The sequence below is a fragment of the Microtus oregoni genome, unplaced genomic scaffold (genome assembly GCF_018167655.1).
Source record: "Microtus oregoni isolate MIOR12 unplaced genomic scaffold, Mior012 000015F_ref0000493, whole genome shotgun sequence".
Lineage (NCBI taxonomy): Eukaryota > Metazoa > Chordata > Mammalia > Rodentia > Cricetidae > Microtus > Microtus oregoni.
The window spans coordinates 23,812,848-23,833,900 of record NW_024543074.1 but is presented as its reverse complement, the minus strand read 5'-3'; the positions used below and the strand labels follow the sequence as shown (position 1 = coordinate 23,833,900).

The following is a 21,053-nucleotide window of genomic DNA, read 5'->3' as shown; positions in this document are numbered from 1 at the left end:
TATAAAGTATTTCTAAGAAGGAAACCCATGTAACTACACAGTGTGACTGCTCCCGGTGTGGCTATGACTAAAGGAAAGATGTTTCTGTCTCCATGGCAGATACTTGATTATGCAGGAGCAGGGACTTCTGGGAGCTGCCTTAGGCGCTGGGTATCTAGAGTGTTTGAGTAAGTGTCTCAGCACACTGTCTGGAAAGGTGACAGGACCTGCATTAGACAACTGATTCTCAGAATTCTTTTTCCTCCTCTCTGGTTAGGATTAAAACACCCCTAATCAGTTTCAGGTTTACATCGAGCAATACACCCCAGATGGCTCACATGGGCATAGCTTCATAGTGCATTTTTGATAGTATTTCTTGGCAGCTTCCAGTCTTACAGTTTTGTTTGCAAGTACCTTTCTGTTCTCAAAGCACTAAGAACACTTTCACTGATATCTTTAGAGCTGCTCTTCTTTTCTCATCTTGTTTCTCACAGGGTTGCTGTGGATGTGTGGTCAACACTGGCTGACTTCTGTAACATACTGACTGCAGTGAATCAGTCTGAGGTGCCACTATACAAGGACCCGGATGACGACCTCACCCTTCTTATCCTGGAAGAGGATCGGCTCCTCTCTGGCTTTGTCCCCTTGCTGGCTGCCCCTCAGGACCCCTGCTACGTGGAGAAAACCTCGGATAAGGTCAGCCTCAGGCCAAACATCCCTCCCCATTTACCCATTCTCTTAATTCTCCAGACTTTTTTATTCTTGGGAAGTTTTTTTGTGCAAACGGAACATGATTAAGTCATTGAGAAGGGTGTTAAGGGAAAATATCGACCTTTTAGCCGCTGACATCCAGCTCTGTGTCCCAAAAAAAAAAATCTCTCTCGACTTCCTTTGTGTGTGTGTGTGTGTGTGTGTGTGTGTGTGTGTGTGTGTGAGAGAGAGAGAGAGGGGGGGGGGGGGGGAGGGGAGGAGAGAGGGGAGAGAGCGCGAGCTCACTGGCATGTTGTGTATACGATCATTTCCTCCCTTGTTTAAAAAGTGCAGCTTGTGTTGGCAGTGCTCTCACTCAGCTCCAAATGGTTTGCATCATGCTTAAAGCGCCCTCCCTCCTTCCCCAGCCACAAAACTCTGCACCAGGAAAGCAGCCAGGGCTTTTTCCCTTCTCTACGGAGGAGAGTGATAAATAGGTGACTAGAGAGAAGCAGACACCATGTGTTAACTTACAAAAAAAGCTTTTAGGAATATGAAGCATTCCCCACTGCCTGGTTTCTATTTCCCTTCCTCTAAAGACTGTTTTAACCTGACTTTTTTCATGTCTGTTTATAGAAAACAAAGGCCATTCCTTGTCACCCTGGTGGGGATTACTGAAATTCTAGTTTTACAGGGGGTCTTGCAGCTAGGTGGAGAGTAGGGCAGTCTGTCTGCTGAGGAGTGTCAGTGTCCCCTGTGCTAAGTAAGGCATTCATGCTGACTCTTCACAGAGTCTGTGACATTGTCCTCCCTAGGGCAGAGGCCTTTGGGGAATGGCTTCTCAGAAGGAAGTCTTTTTTTTTTTTTTGGATGAATGTTTATTTTTAGTTTTCGTTTTTTGAGGAAGGGTCTCATATAGCCCAGGCAGGCCTCAAAATGCTGTGTAGCAGTGGCTGGCCTTAAACTTGTAATCATCCTCTCTAAAGCTCCCAAGGTATGTGTCACCAACACACAAAGGAGGAGGAAGTCTTCTGATCAAGATGAAATACATAATAGACATAGAAGTAGGGCTTTTTTTTTTTTTTTAAGTCAGAAAACTGACTTCCAGGGTTGAGGGGATAACTCCAGTATGCAGTACCTTACCTAACATGCTGAAAGTCTGAGTTCAGTCTCCCACATCAGGGTAGAAAGTAAAAACTGAATTCCAAATATGAACTGATACAGAGTCTCATTATATAGCCCTCCTGCCTCTGCCTTTTGAGTGCTGGGTATAAAGACATGTGTCACCATGCCTGACCTATGAGAGATTTATTATATGTGCTGCCTAAGTGACTGTATTTATGTGCTAATATAATTTATACATGCATAATCTTTTAAAAAATTAAGCAGCATTGATGATGTCTACGAAGCACAAGACCCTGGGTTTGATCCTCAACACTACAAAAATAAATACAGAGCAAAAGTTAAAACCTTGGGATCCTATATGTACTATTGTCTTTTTTTGCATAATATTTAATGTATTCTTACATGGAAATTATGTGGTGCTGGAAATAAAAATGGAATAATTTTTTATGATTACTTAGTATTTTTTAACTGCCAAGATTTCTTTATCTTTATCAACCCAAAAGAATATACCTAAAATTTTTAGTTTAAGCAGTAAATTTATGCCTTACAGCAAAATTTGAGCTAGTTAAATTTCTTTTTAAGTAGAGAAAGGTTTTAGGCATGGACATGTTTAAAAATCCATATTCAGCTGCCCTATGGCAACCATTGTAATCCCTTGATTAGTAGAGGCAGGAGTAGTAGGAGTTTCAGGTCATCCTCAGCTGTATAAGCTAGTTAGGTCAGCCTGGACAATAGGAGACCCTATCTCCAAAAGAAAAAAAAAAAGGTTCTAGGGGTATAATTTAAAGGTTGAAAACTTGTGTAGATTCTGCAAGGGCCCAGGGTTCAAACCTTAGTACTGAAAATAAAAGAAAATTAGTAAATAAAAATAAAAAAAAAACAGGGTAGAGAGGTGGTTGAGCCCCTGCTGCTCTTCCAGAGGATCCAGATTTGATTCCCAGCACACACATGATGGACCACAACCATCACTAACTCCATTCTAGGAGATTCAGTGTCCTCTCTGGTTTCTATGGGTACCTATACACAGATATGTATGTAGCAAAATACTTAAACACATAAAATGAAAATAAATCTTTAAAAAAATTCATACTCATTGCCGGACTGTGGTGGCGTATGCCTTTAATCCCCCAACACTTGGGAGTCAGAAACAGGCAGATTTCTGTGAGTTTGAGGCTAGCTTGGTCTGCAGAGTGTTTTCCAGGAGACACTCCAAAGCAACACAGAGAAACCTAGTCTTGAAAAACAAACAAAAAAATCACACTCTTTGGATTTGTTTAGTAATTAGTGATTCTTGGGAGAACCTTTCTTTCCCAAGAGGAATACTTGTTTTATGTCTTTGCAGAAAAAAGAGGATAAAATTCTACTCTGCTTGTCCGGTCTCAGGAAGTGGTAATTATTTATATATATATGGAGGCTGAAGACAGCTAAGAAATGTTTACACCTCTAAGGAAGATGTTGAGTTAAAAGAGAAACTAAGTATCAATAGCTTGCATTAGTGCCTGCTAGTAATCAGTCCATCTATCTTTCTTACTCTAATCATCTTTTTTGATCACTAGGTAGTCTTTATTCTAGAAGATGGTTCTAGGAGTTGGCTGCTATTTAGTGGAAAACAAGGGAGGAGTCCTAGCCAGCTTTTGGCTTCCTTAGCCTCATTTTTATCAGCTCATCGGTGCTTCCAGATGTAGTTTTTAAGATAGCAAATCTATGGCCTGGATGGAGAAGAATGCAGTCAGCTTTGCACCCTCACCCTATGGAAGGGTTGCAAGCTGCCCAGATGGCAGTACATACTCACTTCAAGACTGTGAGAAGGTATTTCAGAAACAGCATCTCTATATCTCACCTTACCCACTCCTAAATTTGGTCTGTCTTCATTCTTTTCCATCTTGAAATAAGCAGCTGCATTGACTTGATTGCTCAATTCAGAATCTTAGAGTTCTTGGCTCTTGTTTTTCTCAGACCTTAATATCTAAATGATTAGTAATTAATATCTCCTTTACCTTTAAAATGTATGAGGATTTTTAAAAAGTAGATATACTACTACATATTTCTTTGCACACCTTTATTCTATTCATTGAAGTACATTCTAACTAGTTCCTCTGGCTCCTAGTCCTTTTCTTGACAGAATAATTACAGTAACCTTTTTAGAATATCTGTACTGAATCTGGTGGGACAAGCCTGTAATCCCAGTTCTTGGGAGGTGCAGGCAGGGGGTTTACAAATTTAAGACCTTCCTGGACTACAGATAAAATCTGAGGCTGACTGGATAACTGAGTGAGACCCTGTCTCAAAGTGTGCACAGAGCCCTGGGCTCAATCTCTGGTAACAACCCCTCACCCCAAAAATAAAAAAAATAAGGGCTGGAGAGATGGCTCAGCAGTTAAGAGCATTGCCCACTCTTCCAAAGGTCCTGAGTTCAATTCCCAGCAACCACATGGTGACTCACAACCATCTGTAATAAGGTCTGGTGCCCTCTTCTGGCCTTCAGGCATACACACAGAAAGAACATTGTATACATAATAAATAAATATTTAAAAAATAAAATAAAATTAAATAAATAAATAAAGTCAGGAGATCATACTGATTTTTACTTCCAAATATTATAACTCTTGAAGTAAAAAACCAAAAATTTAATAATGTCTCTAGTACCCTCTCTGATATGACAGTACCTCCACTCTGCTAATACTCTGACCTTAGCTCCTGCTGTCCTCCTTGCATATTAGTTATCCTTGCTGTTCCTCAAGCAGGCCAAGCACTCAAGCCTCAGGGTCTTTGCAGTTACTCTTATCCTGACCTGAAAATGCTTTGGACCAGGTGGGTATGTGGTTCTGTCACTTCCTTGTAGTTGTCACACTATTGGAGCAGTCTTCCTATATAAAAAATGTTACCTTTTCCCTTTAACTCAAATTTATTGTTTTCCATGGCAAGGAAAAATCAATCCTTTATTATATATTATGTCCTGCACTAGATTCCCCTATTATTTTTTCTCAATACCTTATCTAAGCATTTACAAAAGAGGGGTCAGAGGCTCAATGGAGGAATAAAGAATCATGCTGAACTCATATAGGTCATCCCCATGGCCACTATGAATGTGTCAAAGAGAATCTTTAGGAACTCCTCACCTTTTAGCAGTCTGATCGGCATTTTCTCCATTCTGTAGTGACTATTACTAAGAAATGTAAAGTATCTCAAGGACTTGGTTGCAGCAACATTAATGATTTCATTAATGGTTGCGATTAGTCATGTTTGGTCCAACTTGTATGCTCAATCAACAGAAACTCATTGAGCACATAATTGCCCACGCAGTGTAGGTTCTCCAAACATATAGGGCAAAGATTCCAGTTTCAGAGATCATTTGTGGTATATGTAGATGTAAGTGGCCACATAAATTGATTGAAGCCTATAAGTAGTGCTTGCTGTTTTCTTGAGAAGGTATTATTCCTGTGATTGCATTGCTTTATGAACACTGATTTGGTGTGAGCATTCCCAAGCAAGTCTTACGGAACTTCATAGTCCTTTTGAGTTTGTAGGTGAAAATACAAGTTTTATGGGCAGGAAAGATGACTCAATGGTTAATAACGTTGTTGCTCTTGCAGAGGGCCTGCGCCCAGATCCTGCATGGTGGCTTACAACTATCAGTAACTCTAGATCCTTAGTTCCAGGAGGTCTAGTGCCCTTTGTTGGCACTAGGCACACAAGCGGTGCATATACATACATGCAAACACTCATACACATAAAAATAAAATAAATCAATCAAAAATTAAAACTTTCAATCAAGTTATCAATGCATTACTGAAAGACTTGTATCTTTTATATTACAGAATATGTTGCAGGGATAGCCTCTATAAACTTTTCAACCTTGCTTCATCCTTGATCTTCTTTAGATTTATTTTATTTATGTATTTGTGTGGATGACACTGTTGTGTAAGTGACTATGGAGGCCAGAAGGTGATCCCTGGGAGCTGCAGTCATAGGCCGTTGTGAGCTACCAAGCATGAGCACCGAGCCATCTCTTCAGCCCCACCCTTGATCTTTTCAGCATGCTGAACATCTTAAAGAATTAGTATTCTGCCTGAAATAAACAATCCATAATAGAAATTGCTCAGGTATAGATGGCCATTGTGATTCATTGTAAGTGCCAGGTCAGCCAGAAGAAGGGGGAGGGGAAAGGTAGTGATGAAGGGGAGATACCTATCTAGAACCAACCAACAAAACTGATCTTACATTCAGTGAGTGGCTGGTAGTCACCTAAATACAGAGGTTATATAGCTAACTTCTGCAAACCAAAGCAAGTAGTTAGTAAAGAACTGAAAAATAAAACCCTATTTCAAGATTTCAAAACCTATATACTGAATTTGGCATGGTAGCTTGGGAAATGGGGGGGAAGGAGGAGCTATATGCTAAGTTCAGGTCCAGCCTAGACAACATGAGCTCCAGTTGTAAAAAATAGAAACAAACTCCATGTTCTATTATATGTGCTGGTACATGTCTGTAAATCAGAGCACTCATGACGGCTTAGACAAGAAGATCGAGAGATCAAGGCCAGCCTGGACTATGGAGTGATACTTTGTTTCAAAAACAAAACAAATCAGCAAAAATAAATTCACAACAAAAAATCCAGACATCTCTAATGTATACTAGGATTTACCTCAAAATTATTTGGGTGACTGGAGGTAGGTGAGAATATAAATGGGAGGGAGAAGCTAAATATTTATTCTTGTTGAATCTGAATAATAGATATGTTGAATCCATTATAGCATTCTACTTTTGTATGTATGTATTATTATTATCAGCTTTAAAAATGTAACAATTGGGGGCTGGAGAGATGGCTCAGAGGTTAAGAGCATTGCCTGCTCTTCCCAAAGGTCCTGAGTTCAATTCCCAGCAACCACACGGTGGCTCACAACCATCTGTAATGAGGTCTGGTGCCCTCTTCAGGCCTGCAGGCATACACACAGACAGAATATTGTATATGTAATAAATATATAAATATTTTAAAAAATGTAACAATTTCTCACTTAGTTGTTCATGTTTTTATTTTCTGGTAGGGGTAGGTGAACATCCAGGGTCTTTATTTTATTCATTCATTCATTCATTCATTCATTTGATTTTTCAAGACAGGGTCTCTCTATGTAGCTTTGACTGTCCTTTAACTCATTCTGTAGACCAGGCTGGCCTTGAATTCACAGAGATCAGCCCGATTAGTGTGCGCCAACACCACCTGGCCACACCCAGGGTCTTAAACACAGTAGGTAAGTGCTTGAGTGCTAGCAGTATCCATCCACACATATGCACATACACCACAACATGCGTGTGGAGGCTAGAGGACAACTGTCACAGGTCAGTTCTTTCCTTCCACCATATAGGTCCTGGGAATTGAACACAAGGTGTCAGCTTGGTTGACAAGTACCTTTACCATTGTGTCATATTGCCATCCCATCAATAGCCATCTTGAAAGCAAATAATCACAATTGTATCCCCTCTCCACATTATATTGCTAAGTTACAGAGAAAGTAATGAAGCCATAATGATAATAGTCACTGTTTTCCATTTACTTCTTCTCACTGAAATTCCAGCAGCTTTTTAGGTAGACAACCTGGTGGAAAGTAATGAGAAGGACAATATTAGAAAAAAGATAGAGAGTGTATGTTTTATTTATTTATTTATTTATTTTTATTTATTTATTTTTGGTTTTTCGAGACAGGGTTTCTCTGTGGTTTTGGAGCCTGTCCTGGAACTAGCTCTTGTAGACCAGGCTGGTCTCGAACTCACAGAGATCTGCCTGCCTCTGCCTCCCAAGTGCTGGGATTAAAGGCGTGCGCCACCACGCCTTTAATCCCAAGAGAGTGCATGTTTTAAATTGAATATAAAAAGCTTAATAGAAGACAGTGCCGGCCCCTAGTAAGGCTGAGACAGGAAGTTCATTTCAGTCCAGGAGTTCAAGGCCAACTTAGTGATCTCCCTTGCTACTGTGCCCCCCCAAAGTTTAATTGTCTGCTGTAAATAAATGCATGTGATTGTATTGTATAGTTTATATCACATATGTCATGAAATTTTGTTTCGTCCTTGATCATTTATGTTTAGGAAGTTGCTGACTTTAGTTTTATCAATGATGTCATATCAGGCAACCTTTTATGTACATATTCTTATATATGTCTTCATTAATTTTCAAGAATAAACATTCTTAGAAAAAAACAAAAAAGAGAAAAAAAGAATAAACATTCTGAGCCAAATTTTAGGACTTTCATGTATAATATAATATCAGTTGTAGAATATGAGAGTATCTGATTTTTAACTTTCTTACCAAACCTGAATAATTTAGCTTTTTGTAATGTTTCCTTCTGAGATGGTCGAAAATGTCATCTGCCTCACATGTGCTGAGACTACAGACATGCCACCATACTCAGCATCTTTGATTAATCTTATGTAGCTATTGTTTTGTTTTTTTTTTTTTTTTATATTGAGTGAAATGAGAATTTGGGGAACGTTGAAGGAAGAGGTTTAGCATTTTTCTCTGTATAGGCAATAGGAAATATTCCCACTGCAGATGTAGCTCAGTTGGAGAGTGCTTACTTAGCATGTATAAAGTCCTAGGTTTGATCCCCAATACCATATAAAACTGGGTATGGTAGTCTAAGCCTGAAATCCCAGATGGAGGTAGGAGAATTAGAAGTTCAATATCATCCTCAACTATAGTTTAAGGACAGCCCTGAGACACATGAACCCCGTCTCAATAAAGAAATGTTCCACCTAGAGGGCTGGCTTAGCAGTTAGGAGTACTGGTTGGTCTTCCAGAAGACCTGGGTTCAATTCCCATTACCTACATGACAACTCACAACCATCTTTAACTCCAACACTATTTTTGGTCTCCTTAGGCAGAGTGTGCATGTGGTGGACTGGCATGCAAAACACCCATATACATATACACACACAAAGCCAGGTATGGTGATGCATCCCAACACTCATGATATGCAGGCATGTAGATCTCTCAAAGTTTGAGGCCAATCTGGTCTACATAATGAGCTTCAGGACAGCCAAGGCTACATAGATAAATCATGTCTCAAAATTTAAAAAAAAAAAAAAATGGAAGAAAAAAGAAAAACTTCTTTATCACACAATACTGGTTAAGATCTCTCGTTTCACTCTTTAAGATAGTTTATCTGGCCGGGCGGTGGTGGCGCACGCCTTTAATCCCAGCACTCTGGAGGCAGAGGCAGGCGGATCTCTGTGAGTTCGAGACCAGTCTGATCTACAAGAGCTAGTTCCAGGACAGGCTCCAAAGCTACAGAGAAACCCTGTCTCAAAAAACCAAAAAAAAAAAAAAAAAAAGATAGTTTCTTTTACACCGCTCTATAAGTTTATAGATATCTACAGAATGTTTAGAAACAAACTATGATCTATATGTTTCCCTCTCTATTTTGCCTGTTTGACGCAGAGTCTTTGTTTTGGGTATAAACTTATATAGTATTTTGAAAAGTCTCTGATTTATAGCAAAAAAAACCCTTGTAAGCTCAGAATTATTTTTATATTTTTGCCTTTTCACTCTAGATGAGGAACTTTTCATTATTCATTTTACAAATGGTTTTCTGGCATTAACCTTTTCTTTCTTTTCTTGTTCTTTTTCTTTCTTTCTTTTTTTTTTGTATTTTATTTATTTTGTATGGGAAACGCAGATACCACAGTGTAGATGTGGAAGTCTAGGACATCTAGTAGGAATGGGTCCTAAGAACTGAACTCAATTCCCCCCTGAGTTGTCTTGCTGGCCATAACTGTTTTATTATATATGTTTCTCCATGAGCCTTTTTGTTGCTCTTATCTTTTTTGTGCTTTCCTACCTCTTTATGACTCCTTTGTAAACTTACGAATTATTATCACCTTGATTTACTCCAGTACTTTGAGATTATGTAAGTTATTGCTTTATTATATAAACCTAATTAATTCTTCAGGTGCAAGAGTTTCTTTTGTGTGTATGGTTTATTTTTTTAGATCGATTTATTCCGTGTGAATGAATGTTTTGCCTGCATGTATTTATTTATACCTGATGCCCATGGAGGTAAGAAGAGGATATCAGATACCTTGGAACTAGAGTTATAAATGAGCCACCTTTTGGGTGCTAGGAATCAAACCTAGGTCTTTTGTGAGAGGAACAAAAGTTCTTAACTAAATCATTTCTCCAGCCCTGGGGTCTCTGTTTTTATATCTATGTCTTGGTAGGTCAGGTATCAAGGGTTTTTGTTTGTTTGTTTGTTTGTTTGGTTGGTTGGTTTGGTTTGGTTTGGTTCTAGGCTAGTGATTCTCACACTTTCATTCATTAAATTCATTAAAACCATATTGACAACTTGTGAAAACTCCAGTTTCTGAGCCCCACATGAGTGTTTCTCACTGTGGGGAGTAGAGACTGAAATTGTATTTCTAACACATTCTTAAGCCATGCTAATGTTATAAGTTCCATATATTGAGAACAACTGCTTTCAGGGACTTGATATAGTTTCTAAAATTGTAGCCACAAGGAAAAGATTTTGGACCAGGTAAAAATAAAGGTTCCAGGGATGTTAGGGAAACTTACAGAAGATTATAAGTAGTAAACTAAGTCTGAGTAAGCTTTTGAATACAAAAAATACCACCTGAAAGCTCACACACCTTACCTCTTTGCCAGGTAACTTTTTGAGCTCTAGGAAAAGAAGTTCTCCTCAGATTGCTATGAACATATTTGTCCTGGATGTATATGAAGAATCGTAGTAGTAGTAGTAGTCTCTTTTCTTAAAAGGACTCTTATTGATTATAGATTGTGCTGTCTTAAGGCTTTACATTATTTCATTTAAATTTCCCAGAAGCCCCGGAATAAAGTTAAGCCTTAAAACAATGTCCAGTGGGCTGGAGAGATGGCTCAGTGGTTAAGAGCACCTGCCTGCTCTTCGAAAGGTCCTGAGTTCAATTCCCAGCAACCAAATGGTGGCTCACAACCATCTGTAACGAGATATGGTGCCCTCTTCTGGCATGCAGGGATACATGCACACAGAATACTGACAATGCTGTACACATAATAAATAAATAAATAAATAAATCTTTTAAAAAAATGTCCAGTATGGCTAGATATAGTAGATTCAAATCCTGGCAATCTAAGTGTAAAGCACGCGCTCAGAAGTGTGTGGTTAGACAAACAGTAACCTTGACAGCTTTGTTACTTCTGGAAGCTTGGTTTCTCACTAGGAGCTTCGGAATCTATCTGGTTTGAGAGACATAGTCTCATCTTCCAAAATTGTTCTTTTTTCTTTTCTTTTTTTTTTCTTTTTATTTGGTTTTTCGAGACAGGGTTTCTTTGTGTAGCTTTGGAGCCTGTCCTGAAACTCACTGTACAGACCAGGCTGGCCTCCAGCTCACAGAGATCCGCCTGCCTCTGCCTCCTTAGTGCTGGGATTAAAGGAGTGTGCCACTACCACCTGACCCAGAATTTTTAAGAACAATACAAAGAAGTAAGAGTTCATATGAATAGAAGAACTTGAATTGAGTTTCCCTCTGGCTTTCTCTCTGGGTTGAGTGTCTTGAAATCTTAAAAATTTCTGAATATCTAGAATATGAATCTTTGGAGAATAAGTTTAATTTTTTTTTTTGTTTTTTGTTTTTTGTTTTCTGTTGTTTTGAGACAGGGTTTCTCTGTGGTTTTGGAGCCTGTCCTGGAACTAGCTCTTGTAGACCAGGCTGGTCTCTAACTCACAGAGATCCACCTGCCTCTGCCTCCCAAGTGCTGGGATTAAAGGTGTGCGCCACCACCGCCCGGCTTAGTTTGATTTTTTTTTTTTAAGCATTAAGAGACTGCTTCAAGAAGTGTTCTTAGGATGATATATATCATTTTGGAAGTCTGTTCAAAGAGTATTGGTAGTGTAACTTCTAAGAGACAGAAAAACCTATATCCTGTGTAGGTGGAGATTGCTCTTTTGTTTCCTGGCCACCCAGACCCAAATAATCACACAGAGACTACATTAATTACAATACTGTTTGGTCTATTAGCTCAGACTTCTTATTAACTAACTCTTACATCTTAAATTAACCCATTTCTATTCATCTCTGTATTGCCACAAGGCTGTGGCTTACCAGGTAAGGTTCTGTTCTGGCATCTTTCTCCTTCAGCAGCCACATGACTTCTCGACTTCGCCTGCTCTCTCTCTATATCTCTATTTATATTTCCTACCTGGCTAAGCTATTGACCAAAACAGCTTTATTCATCAACCAATAAAAGCAACACATATACAGAAAGACACTCCACATCATTCCTGAACTCTTAATTTCTGCAGGCAAGACAACCAGTAGATGACGAATAATTAAACTTGCAGTTGGCTGATATGAATAACTGATAGATAAAACCTGAAAGTCAACTATGTAAGCAGCCTGACTCCCTACCTGTGAAACCTGTCTACATTCATGTATATAAATAAGCAATCTTTGGCTCTAAGTCTTAATAAATTAAACAATTAAAAAATATACTTGATTCAGTAAGTATTTGCTCTACAAAAACAGGAGGACCTGAGTTTGGATCTATAGGGTCACATAAAAAGCTGGACATGGCAGTGTGTGTGCTTGTAATCTCGTGCTGGGAGTGTGGCAGAAACAGAAGGATCCAGTCTGGCCATTCAGAGAAGCTCCAAGTTCAATGAGAAACTCTGTCTCAAAAAGATAAGGTAGAAAACAATTGGGGAAGACACCAGATGTCAACCTTTGCCCCCCCCCCCTCTCTCTCACACACACACACACACACACACACACACACACAAAAAAAAAAAAATACAAATTGATGAAATTGATAGTCAATCATGGTGGTGCATATTTGTAATCCTAGTACTTAGGAGGCAGAAGCAGGAGGATTAGGCAAATTCCAGGTCTATCTGAGCTATAAATCTTCCTTCTTCCTTCCCTCCCTTCCTCTCCACCCCTCTCCTTCCTTCCCCCCATACCACACACACTAAAACCTTTCAAGCTGAATGTAGTGACGAACACCTATAATTCTAGCACTTGGAAAGATGATGACGTAAGTTCATAAATCCTATTAGTGGTTAAAGAAAGGCACTTGCTACCTGACCTGACTTAGATTCTAGGGACCTGAATAGCAGGAGAGAACTGACTCTTGTAAGTTGTTCTCTGACTTCCACATTTGTGTTTGGCATGTGTAAACCACCTCTCTCCCTCCCCCACACAACAAATAAATGTAACTTAAGGAACAAACAGGCCAATGTGGTGGTTCACACCTTGGTCACAGTGATGGCAGGTGAATCTGTGAGTTCAAGGCCAGCCTGATCTACAGAACAAGTTCTAGACCTGCTGGGGTTACATAGTGAGTTTTTGTCTCTAAAACAAAACAACACAACACAATAATGGAATTGGTAAGAGAAGGCTGTATTATCATTAGAGTAAAGCTGTGAATGTCAACATTGTATCTTTCTACCGCAGCCATTAACTTTTTATGAAAATATTTACCTAAAAATCCTAGAGATATACAATCATATTTAAAAACATACTTTTTGGTTGACTTTGTTGTATGATTTACAATCAAATTTACCTTTAAAAGCACTGATGTGCTGCACATGTGCTCTACGGTGGAGAGATAAAAAAAAATTCATCTCGCCTCTGTGTTCTCAAAGACTACCGGCTCCTTTCTCTATCCCAGGCAGCTGTTGATTGAATCACTTGAACAACAGGTAGATTTTCCTGTCTTACAATTTCATATAAGTGGAATCTTTTCTTGAAGGATAAGTTTCTAGGTTTCATGTAGCCCAGGCTAATCTCAAACTCATTATGTATCAAGAATGACCTTGAACTCTTAATTTTCCTGTCAGTAGCTCTAAGTACTGGGATGAGAATTGTATCGGCGTAAAATGAATGCAGACAGATTGTAATAATATATACAGCTTTAATGGGGAAATAGACTTACAGAACCACAGGTTCCCGCGGAGAACAGGAAAACAGAAGGGGCAGAACAGGAAAACAGAAGGGGTGGTGGGCTCACGCTAGCCAGATTTTATATGTAAACATTAGCCCGAGGCGAACACACCCCCCTAATGGGCTGGGCTTATCCCTACAGAGAATGACCATAAACCAAATGTAGTGGTTTTGATCAGCATAATATATATGAAGTTCATCCATGCCATTATGTTTTTTCAGTAGTGCATACTCCTTTTTCCATTTTATGAATATATCACACTTTATCCATTCATTTGTTTTTTTTTAATATTTATTTATTTATTATGTATACAATTTTCTGTCTGTGTGTATGTCTGCAGGCCAGAAGAGGGCACCAGACCTCATTACAGATGGTTGTGAGCCACCATGTGGTTGCTGGGAACTGAACTCAGGACCTTTGGAAGAGCAGGCAATGCTCTTAACCACTGAGCCACCTCTCCAGCCCCTATCCATTCATTTTATGGTAGACATTTGAACTATTTTTGGTGTTTTTTGTAATGACTAAAGATGCTATGAAATTTTTTAAGTCTTCATTGATAAATATATATATATTTTTTTCTTTATTTTTTTTTCTCCATTTTTGTGGTGGATGGTAGGGTGACAAGTTCTCACACATTGGTCCAGGTGTCCTAGAACTCAGGAGTAACCCTAGTTGGTACTGAACTCACTATGATCTTAACTCAGCCTCCTGATTGTTAGGATTAAAGATCTGTGTCTCATTTTTGTTTCTTTCCGGTAAATACCTAGTATAATTGTTTAGTCATATATGTATGTATTTTAACTTTATGATTTCATAATTTTACATTTCCAGTCAAAATATGTGAAAGCCCCAGTGGCTCTATATTCTTGACAATATTTTGTGTGTATGTCTGTCTCCCTGCTTCTCTTTTTCCCCTTTCCCTTTCTCCTTTCCCCTTTCTTTTCCTTTCCTTTCCTTTCCAATTATTTTATATGTATGCCTGTTTTGCCTGCATGTGTATGTAGGTACCATGTGTGTGCCTAGTGCCCTCAGAGTTCAAAAGAGGACTTCAGATCCTCTACAATTGGAGTTATAGAGGCTGTGAGCTGTCATGTGGGTACTGGAATCTGAACCTGAGTCATGAACCACTGAGCCATCTCTAGCCCCCACTTGGTTTTTATTGGTTATATCTTCCATTGTTTTGTTTTGGTTTGATTTGATAGAATCCATATGTAGCCTGAGGTAGAACTGGAGATTCTTCTACCTCAGCCTCGTGAGTGCTATGATTATAATCACAGCTTATACATGAGACTCAACTACCACTTGGTATTTCTAATTTTTATTTATCCTATTAGGTGAGAAGTAGTAATTGGTGGAGGTTTTTGTTGTTGTTTTGTTTTTACATCTTATTTTGAGAGGGGTATACCTTAATCCAGAGAAGAGTATCAGATGGTTGCGAACCACCATATGATTTCTGGGAATCGAACTTAGGACCTCTTAGGAGCCAGTGCTCTTAACCATTGAGCCATCTCTCTACCCTCCTAAAGTTCAGTTTTAAATTTCTCCTTTACTATTTAATAGCGTTTTTTGTCTTAGAAATCTTTGCCTTATTCATAACTAAGGTCATGAAGATTTTCTCCAACACTTTTAGTGTTACATTTCACTCTGACTTTGTCTTCTTAAACTGTTTGTTTTCATGCGCATATGCATAGACATGTACACCTCGCACATGCACACACACACACACACACACACACACACAAAGATAGCTTTGTAAATGCTAGGATTATAAGCAGCCATCACCAGATCCAAATTCCATAGCCTTTGTTTTAAAGTATGTCTATTTCTTACTTTTCTTTTAAGAATCTTTATTTTATGTATATGGGTGTTTTGCCTACATGTACATCTGTACATCACATATATGCCTGGTGCATTTAGAGGCCAGAATAGGACATCAAATTCCCTGGTACAGAAGTTGCAGATGGTTGTGAGCTACCATATGGGTGCTTGGAATTGAACCTGGGTCTTCTGGAAGAACAGTCAAGTGTTCTTAACAAATGAGCCATCTCTTCAGCTCTATTTCTTACTTTTTAAATTCTCATCATTGCTTAAAATTTTCTACTTTCTAGGGCTGGAAAGATGACTCAATGGTTAAGAATACTTGCTCTCTTGTAGAGGACCTGGATTCAGATCCCAGTACCCACATCAAGGGACTCACAGCTACATGTAACTCCATCTAGGGTATCAGATAGTCTCTTCTGGTCTCTGTAGTCGATTGCACACATGGTGTACATACAGATAAAGAGGTATACAATACATAAACAAACATTAATTTTTGTACTTTATGCTTTTTTCTATTGGAAATATGATTATGACTTTTTCTTTCTGCACACTTTTAGGATGTGATTGTATTATTATCTAACTTCCACTGTTTTTTTTCATAAGGAACTAGCAGTCATTCTTATGGCCCTCTTTTTTTGTTTAGGCTCTTTTGGGTTGTTTTGTTTTCATGAACTTATGTGTATGTGCATCTGTAAGTTGAAGCTGGAGGACAACCTCAGGTGTTCTCACTTCTGCCCTTTTGTTAGCCTGGAGCTCACCAGTTAGGTCAGACTGGCCAGCAAGTCCAGGGACCCTCCTGTTTCTGCCATTATACATGTATTTTAATATGAATTCTGGGGGTGGAACTCAGGTCCTCATGTTAGCAAAGCAATCATTCTACTGACTAAATTATCAACAAAGCTCTGAGGTGTTTCTTTATAACTTCAGGTTTTAGAAGTTTGAGATGTAGATCAGGAGGATTTATTTTTACATTTATTTTGCTTGAGTTTTTTTTACTGGGCTTCTTAGACATATTGGTTGATGTTTTTTCATCAGATTTGAAGTATCTTTCAGGTACTCTCTTTTTTTTTTTTCCCCCTGTGCCATTCTCCCCTTTTTAGAATTCTATGTATGTGTTAAGACTCTAGGTATGGTTCTATAGATTGGTGAGGCTCCTGTTTTCTCCACTTTTTTTTTTCTTCTTCAAATTCATTGACTTTTTCCTATCCCTCTTTTTTTTTCTTCCCCTCCCTTTCTTTCTCATCATTATTTTTATTTGCTGAGTTTCATGTTTTCTGATTTTTTTTTTTAAAAACAGGGTCTCACTTTGTAGCCCTGACTATCCTGGAACTCATACTGTAGACGAGGCTGACCACAACTTGATATTTTTATATAGGCAAATCGGTCTGCTTCTTATATGACCACTTGGATTTTTATTCATGCATCCTTGTGAATACTTCTATTATTTTTTATGTCCTTTTAATTTGGTTTCTCTAAAAAGAAAGTTTGTAATTAACAGATTCCACCATGATATTCCTAGGCTTCCACTGAAATCTTCAATTTTAAGTGGGGACTACCATTTTTAATTGCTCCATATATTCCAGTAGAGTCATCATCTAGAAAAAGGCTTTTAGAGTTTGCTGTTTTTGTGGGCCGTGGTGTGTGTGTGTGTGTGTGTGTGTGTGTGTTAGCAACCATTATCATTAGTGACTGAAAACATTAATCTTAAGCTGCTAACGACAAAATTCAAACTTTTTAAACTACCAATTAACTCAGAAATCATATATAAAATCATATACAAGCCTCATTTGTAGTAATACTTATCTAGCAATACTTTTTTTCATATTCACTTCCACAACTAAAGGGAAAAATGAAAAATGTTTTTGATTCTAGAGTGAAAAGAAAAACGTGGTTTACATATGTGCAGCAAAAGGCTTTGGAAGGTTGGAATTGCACAATGAATGTAGGTTGAGCAATTGCTTAACAAGGCATGGAGGGGTCTTCCTTTAAAAAATTTTTATTACACTTATTTATTTGGTGGGGGAAGGGGCACTTGACACAGCTTAATGTGAAGATCCAAGGACAGCTTGCAAGAGTATGCCTCTTTCCACCATGTGGATCCTAGGGACCAAACTCAGGTTGGCAGGGTTGGTACTGATCGGATTTATCCTCAAAGCCATCTCCCTGGCTGGGAATGTCTTTTGCTCCTGTGATATTAGGGAACTCTAATGCTTCCAGAATAGGGGATTTCCTTTTGATTTCTTTTTTTTTTTAAACTTTCTTTTTTTTATATATATATATATTTTTTTTATTTATTTATTATGTATACAGTGTTCTATCTGTGTGTATGCCTGCAGGCCAGAAGAGGGCACCACACCCCATTACGGATGGTTGTGAGCCACCATGTGGTTGCTGGGAATTGAACTTAGGACCTTTGGAAGAGCAGGCAATGCTCTTAACCACTGAGCTATCTCTCCAGCCCTCCTTTTGATTTCTTACATGCCATTTACTTTCCTATTTTTTTCATTGTTCATGTCTTTTCATTATTTTCTTGAAGTCTTCTCATTTGTTTTTCCTTCTAGTCTTTCTTTAAAGGGATTAATGAAACAAACATCCATATGCCCACAGTTTGACTTGAAATGGGCAGAGCCAAATCCCCTCGTGACACTGCAGTTTGTGGCAAAGCTGCTGCTTACAAGTTGTGTTTTCCTTCTTACTAGATAGCCTGTTTCCTTTGATGGCTTAGTACTAGAACTTTGTAGATTTTATACTGAGTATTCTGAGGGGTTCGGCTTGTTTTGTTTTTAATATTGGTCAACACCTCCTGATGAAGATCAGCTGCAGAATTTACTGGAAAGTAAAGCCAAACTTTAAGCTTGAAGTGTGGGTGCCAACCAGTGAGATCTAGACAAGACTTGTTTCAGCAAAGGGGAATGTTCTTGTTTTTTCCCATGCTATAGGCTGCTTTGTCTCACTTTATGTTTCCTAGCCCTGCTTCTAATTCTTTCCACTTACCTATGTCAGAGATACAGGAATCTGTTCCTCTTCATCTCTGCTCTGTTTCCGAGGAATAGAAGAGGTAGTTGGGCCAGGCTGCCAAAAACGCAGAAGTATGTGGATTTCATAGCCGCATGTTTGAGTGTTTGTGGAGCAGAGAACTTCTAATCGAAAACATTTGTGTTGCATCGAAAACAGAGCAAGGCTTGGTTATAGTCTGTCTGCTCTGTCTGTCAGTCTCTTCCCTACCAGCACTAGCACTGTTCTCCTGGGAGGCTCAGGCACTGTGGTTTCTTATGCCCTTGCTATTCCCTAATCTTGACATGTTGGAAGAGGAGGCCGCTTGTTGGTTCCTGGCCACTTAGCCCCGAAATAACCACACAGATACTGTATTAATTAAATCACTGTTTGGCCAGTTAACTCTAGCTTCTTATTGGCTAACTCTTACATATTAATTTAACCAATTTCTATTAATCTGTGTGTTGCCACATGACTGTGCCTTAATGGGTAAAGTTCCAGCATTTGTCTCCGGCAGGGCTGCATGGCTTCTTTTTGACTCCACCTCCTTTCTCCCAACATTCAGTTTAGTTTTCCCCACCTAGCTAAATTCTGCCCAGCTATAGGTCCAAAGCCGTTTCTTTATTCATTGATGGTAATCACAGCATACAGAGGGAAATCCCACATCATTGACAGAGTTTTTGTCATAGTGGCCCCATTAGTATTTTGGAGTGAGTCTACAAGGGTGGTGACTAATGGCTTTGAAGGTACTGAGTCACACATATGGACACTGGGACCCTTCGTGAGTCTAGCTGAAGAGGGGAAGGGTGTCCAGTACATACAATGAGAAAAGCGTGCTTAGACTATAGATACTTTTTGGATCCTGCTTTTACTGCTAGCAAAGCACAAACCCGAAGAAAACAAGCTTGTTGTTCAGGCTTGCCATTTCATTTGTAAATGCTTGTGAGGGATACACCTGGGTGCCCAAGCTTGCATCTGACAGGCTGATGTCTGTCAGGTTGTTTGGCAGGATCCCCTTTGGGAAATGCAGAAGAGAAAGTGCTAATTTCCCTGAGGATAGTGTCACTCCAAGATATGAAAAGATGTGTAACTTGAGCCCCCACCACCTCCCCCCAGTTCCTCTGAAATTCACATTTGGCGGCAGAGGGGCGGGTACCTACAACAAATGAAAAAGCAGCAACTTAGCTCAGAGTTTTCTGGGTCCCCAAGAAGGTACTTTACCAATGTGGTTTTCACATTTTCAGATTTTTGGCTGGCAAATAAGATTGAGCAGAAATGTTCCCTTCCCCTGATAACAATACATTCAGATGCAGGATCAGGAGCATATGGATTAAAACCAGACGGTGGATGATTAATACTTTTGCTTATAGAGGTAGACATGGCAGCTTCCTCCATGTAAATGGAAAAGCCCTTTTTCTGCATTTGGTTGTGAACAAGTGCTTAGGCTACATGCTTGTGCTCTTGAAGAGGTGTGCTGAGTTTCTACCCTAGGTACATTTTCCAAGTATTCCTCCCTCTCTCTCAAAATACTTAAGAAGTATTATAAGGGTTATGCTGTGAGACAGAGGAATATGTTCATCTCAAACCATGGCTTTCTCAGCCCTCCAGCTCTGACTGCTCTAAACACACATCTTTATACTTTGTTCCCATGGTTGTATGACCTCTCTGTGAGCTGTTACAGGGGTGCTTATCTCCATAGTGTCGTGAGATAATGATATTAAACTTCAACACACTTAATGTATATAGCCAGGTGTGATGGTACCTGCCTGTAATCCTACCACTTGGGAAGTATAGGCAGGAGGAGCAATTCAGGCCCAGCCTCTGCTACATAGTGAGTTTAAGGCTAGCCTCAATTACGTGAAACCTTGTTGAACAAAAATTATTTATCTTGAAAAAAAACTGTCATTGCACAGCTTTTTTTTTTTTTACTTCATTTCCTAAGAACATGGTATTTCTTTTAGGAGCATAAAAGAAAGTGGATCTGTGTTTCCTGTTGTCTCTGCTCTCAGTGTGCAGCCCTGTCACACTAGTTATGTCTATCTCCAAGTGTTCTCCATCCTTAGAATGGAGTCATTCTACTGGCTTATCCCTTTCCCCAGGAACCAAGATTCACAGTTGTTCTGGGGTTTCATTTTGTTCCCTCTTCCTCCAATTCGTTTTTTTTTTTAATTTTTAATTTTAACCCCACCCCTCGTGTGTATGTGTGTGTGTATGTGCACAAATACCATAGTATGAATGTGAATGTCAAAAGACAGCTTCTAGGATCTGTCAGTTCTTTCATTTCACCTTGAGTTCTGGGGATCAAACTCTCAGAGCCTCAAACTCAGGGATGGCAAGATGGCTTGGCAGATGACAAGCCATCTTGCCATCCCTGATTTAGAGTTTGACAAATATCCATAGTCGTGTAACTATCACAATGTAAATATAAAAAAGTGTTTTACCACACTTCCAAAATTCACTCATACAACCCTGTTCTCTTACGTCCAGTCCTAGGCAACTTCTCATCTGGTTTTTG

General features: G+C 39.1%; 1 protein-coding gene across 4 annotated transcripts in view; it reads left to right on the top strand.

Annotated features, from left to right (window-relative positions):
- Smg6 (SMG6 nonsense mediated mRNA decay factor) overlaps nucleotides 1-21,053 on the top strand; it is a 251,623-nt gene that overhangs the window by 130,737 nt on the left and 99,833 nt on the right. For all 4 annotated transcript variants that reach the window (XM_041663953.1, XM_041663955.1, XM_041663954.1 and 1 more), the window contains one exon: nucleotides 474-675. In XM_041663953.1, the coding sequence (XP_041519887.1) occupies nucleotides 474-675 (202 nt within the window). The remainder of the gene's footprint in view (nucleotides 1-473; nucleotides 676-21,053) is intronic.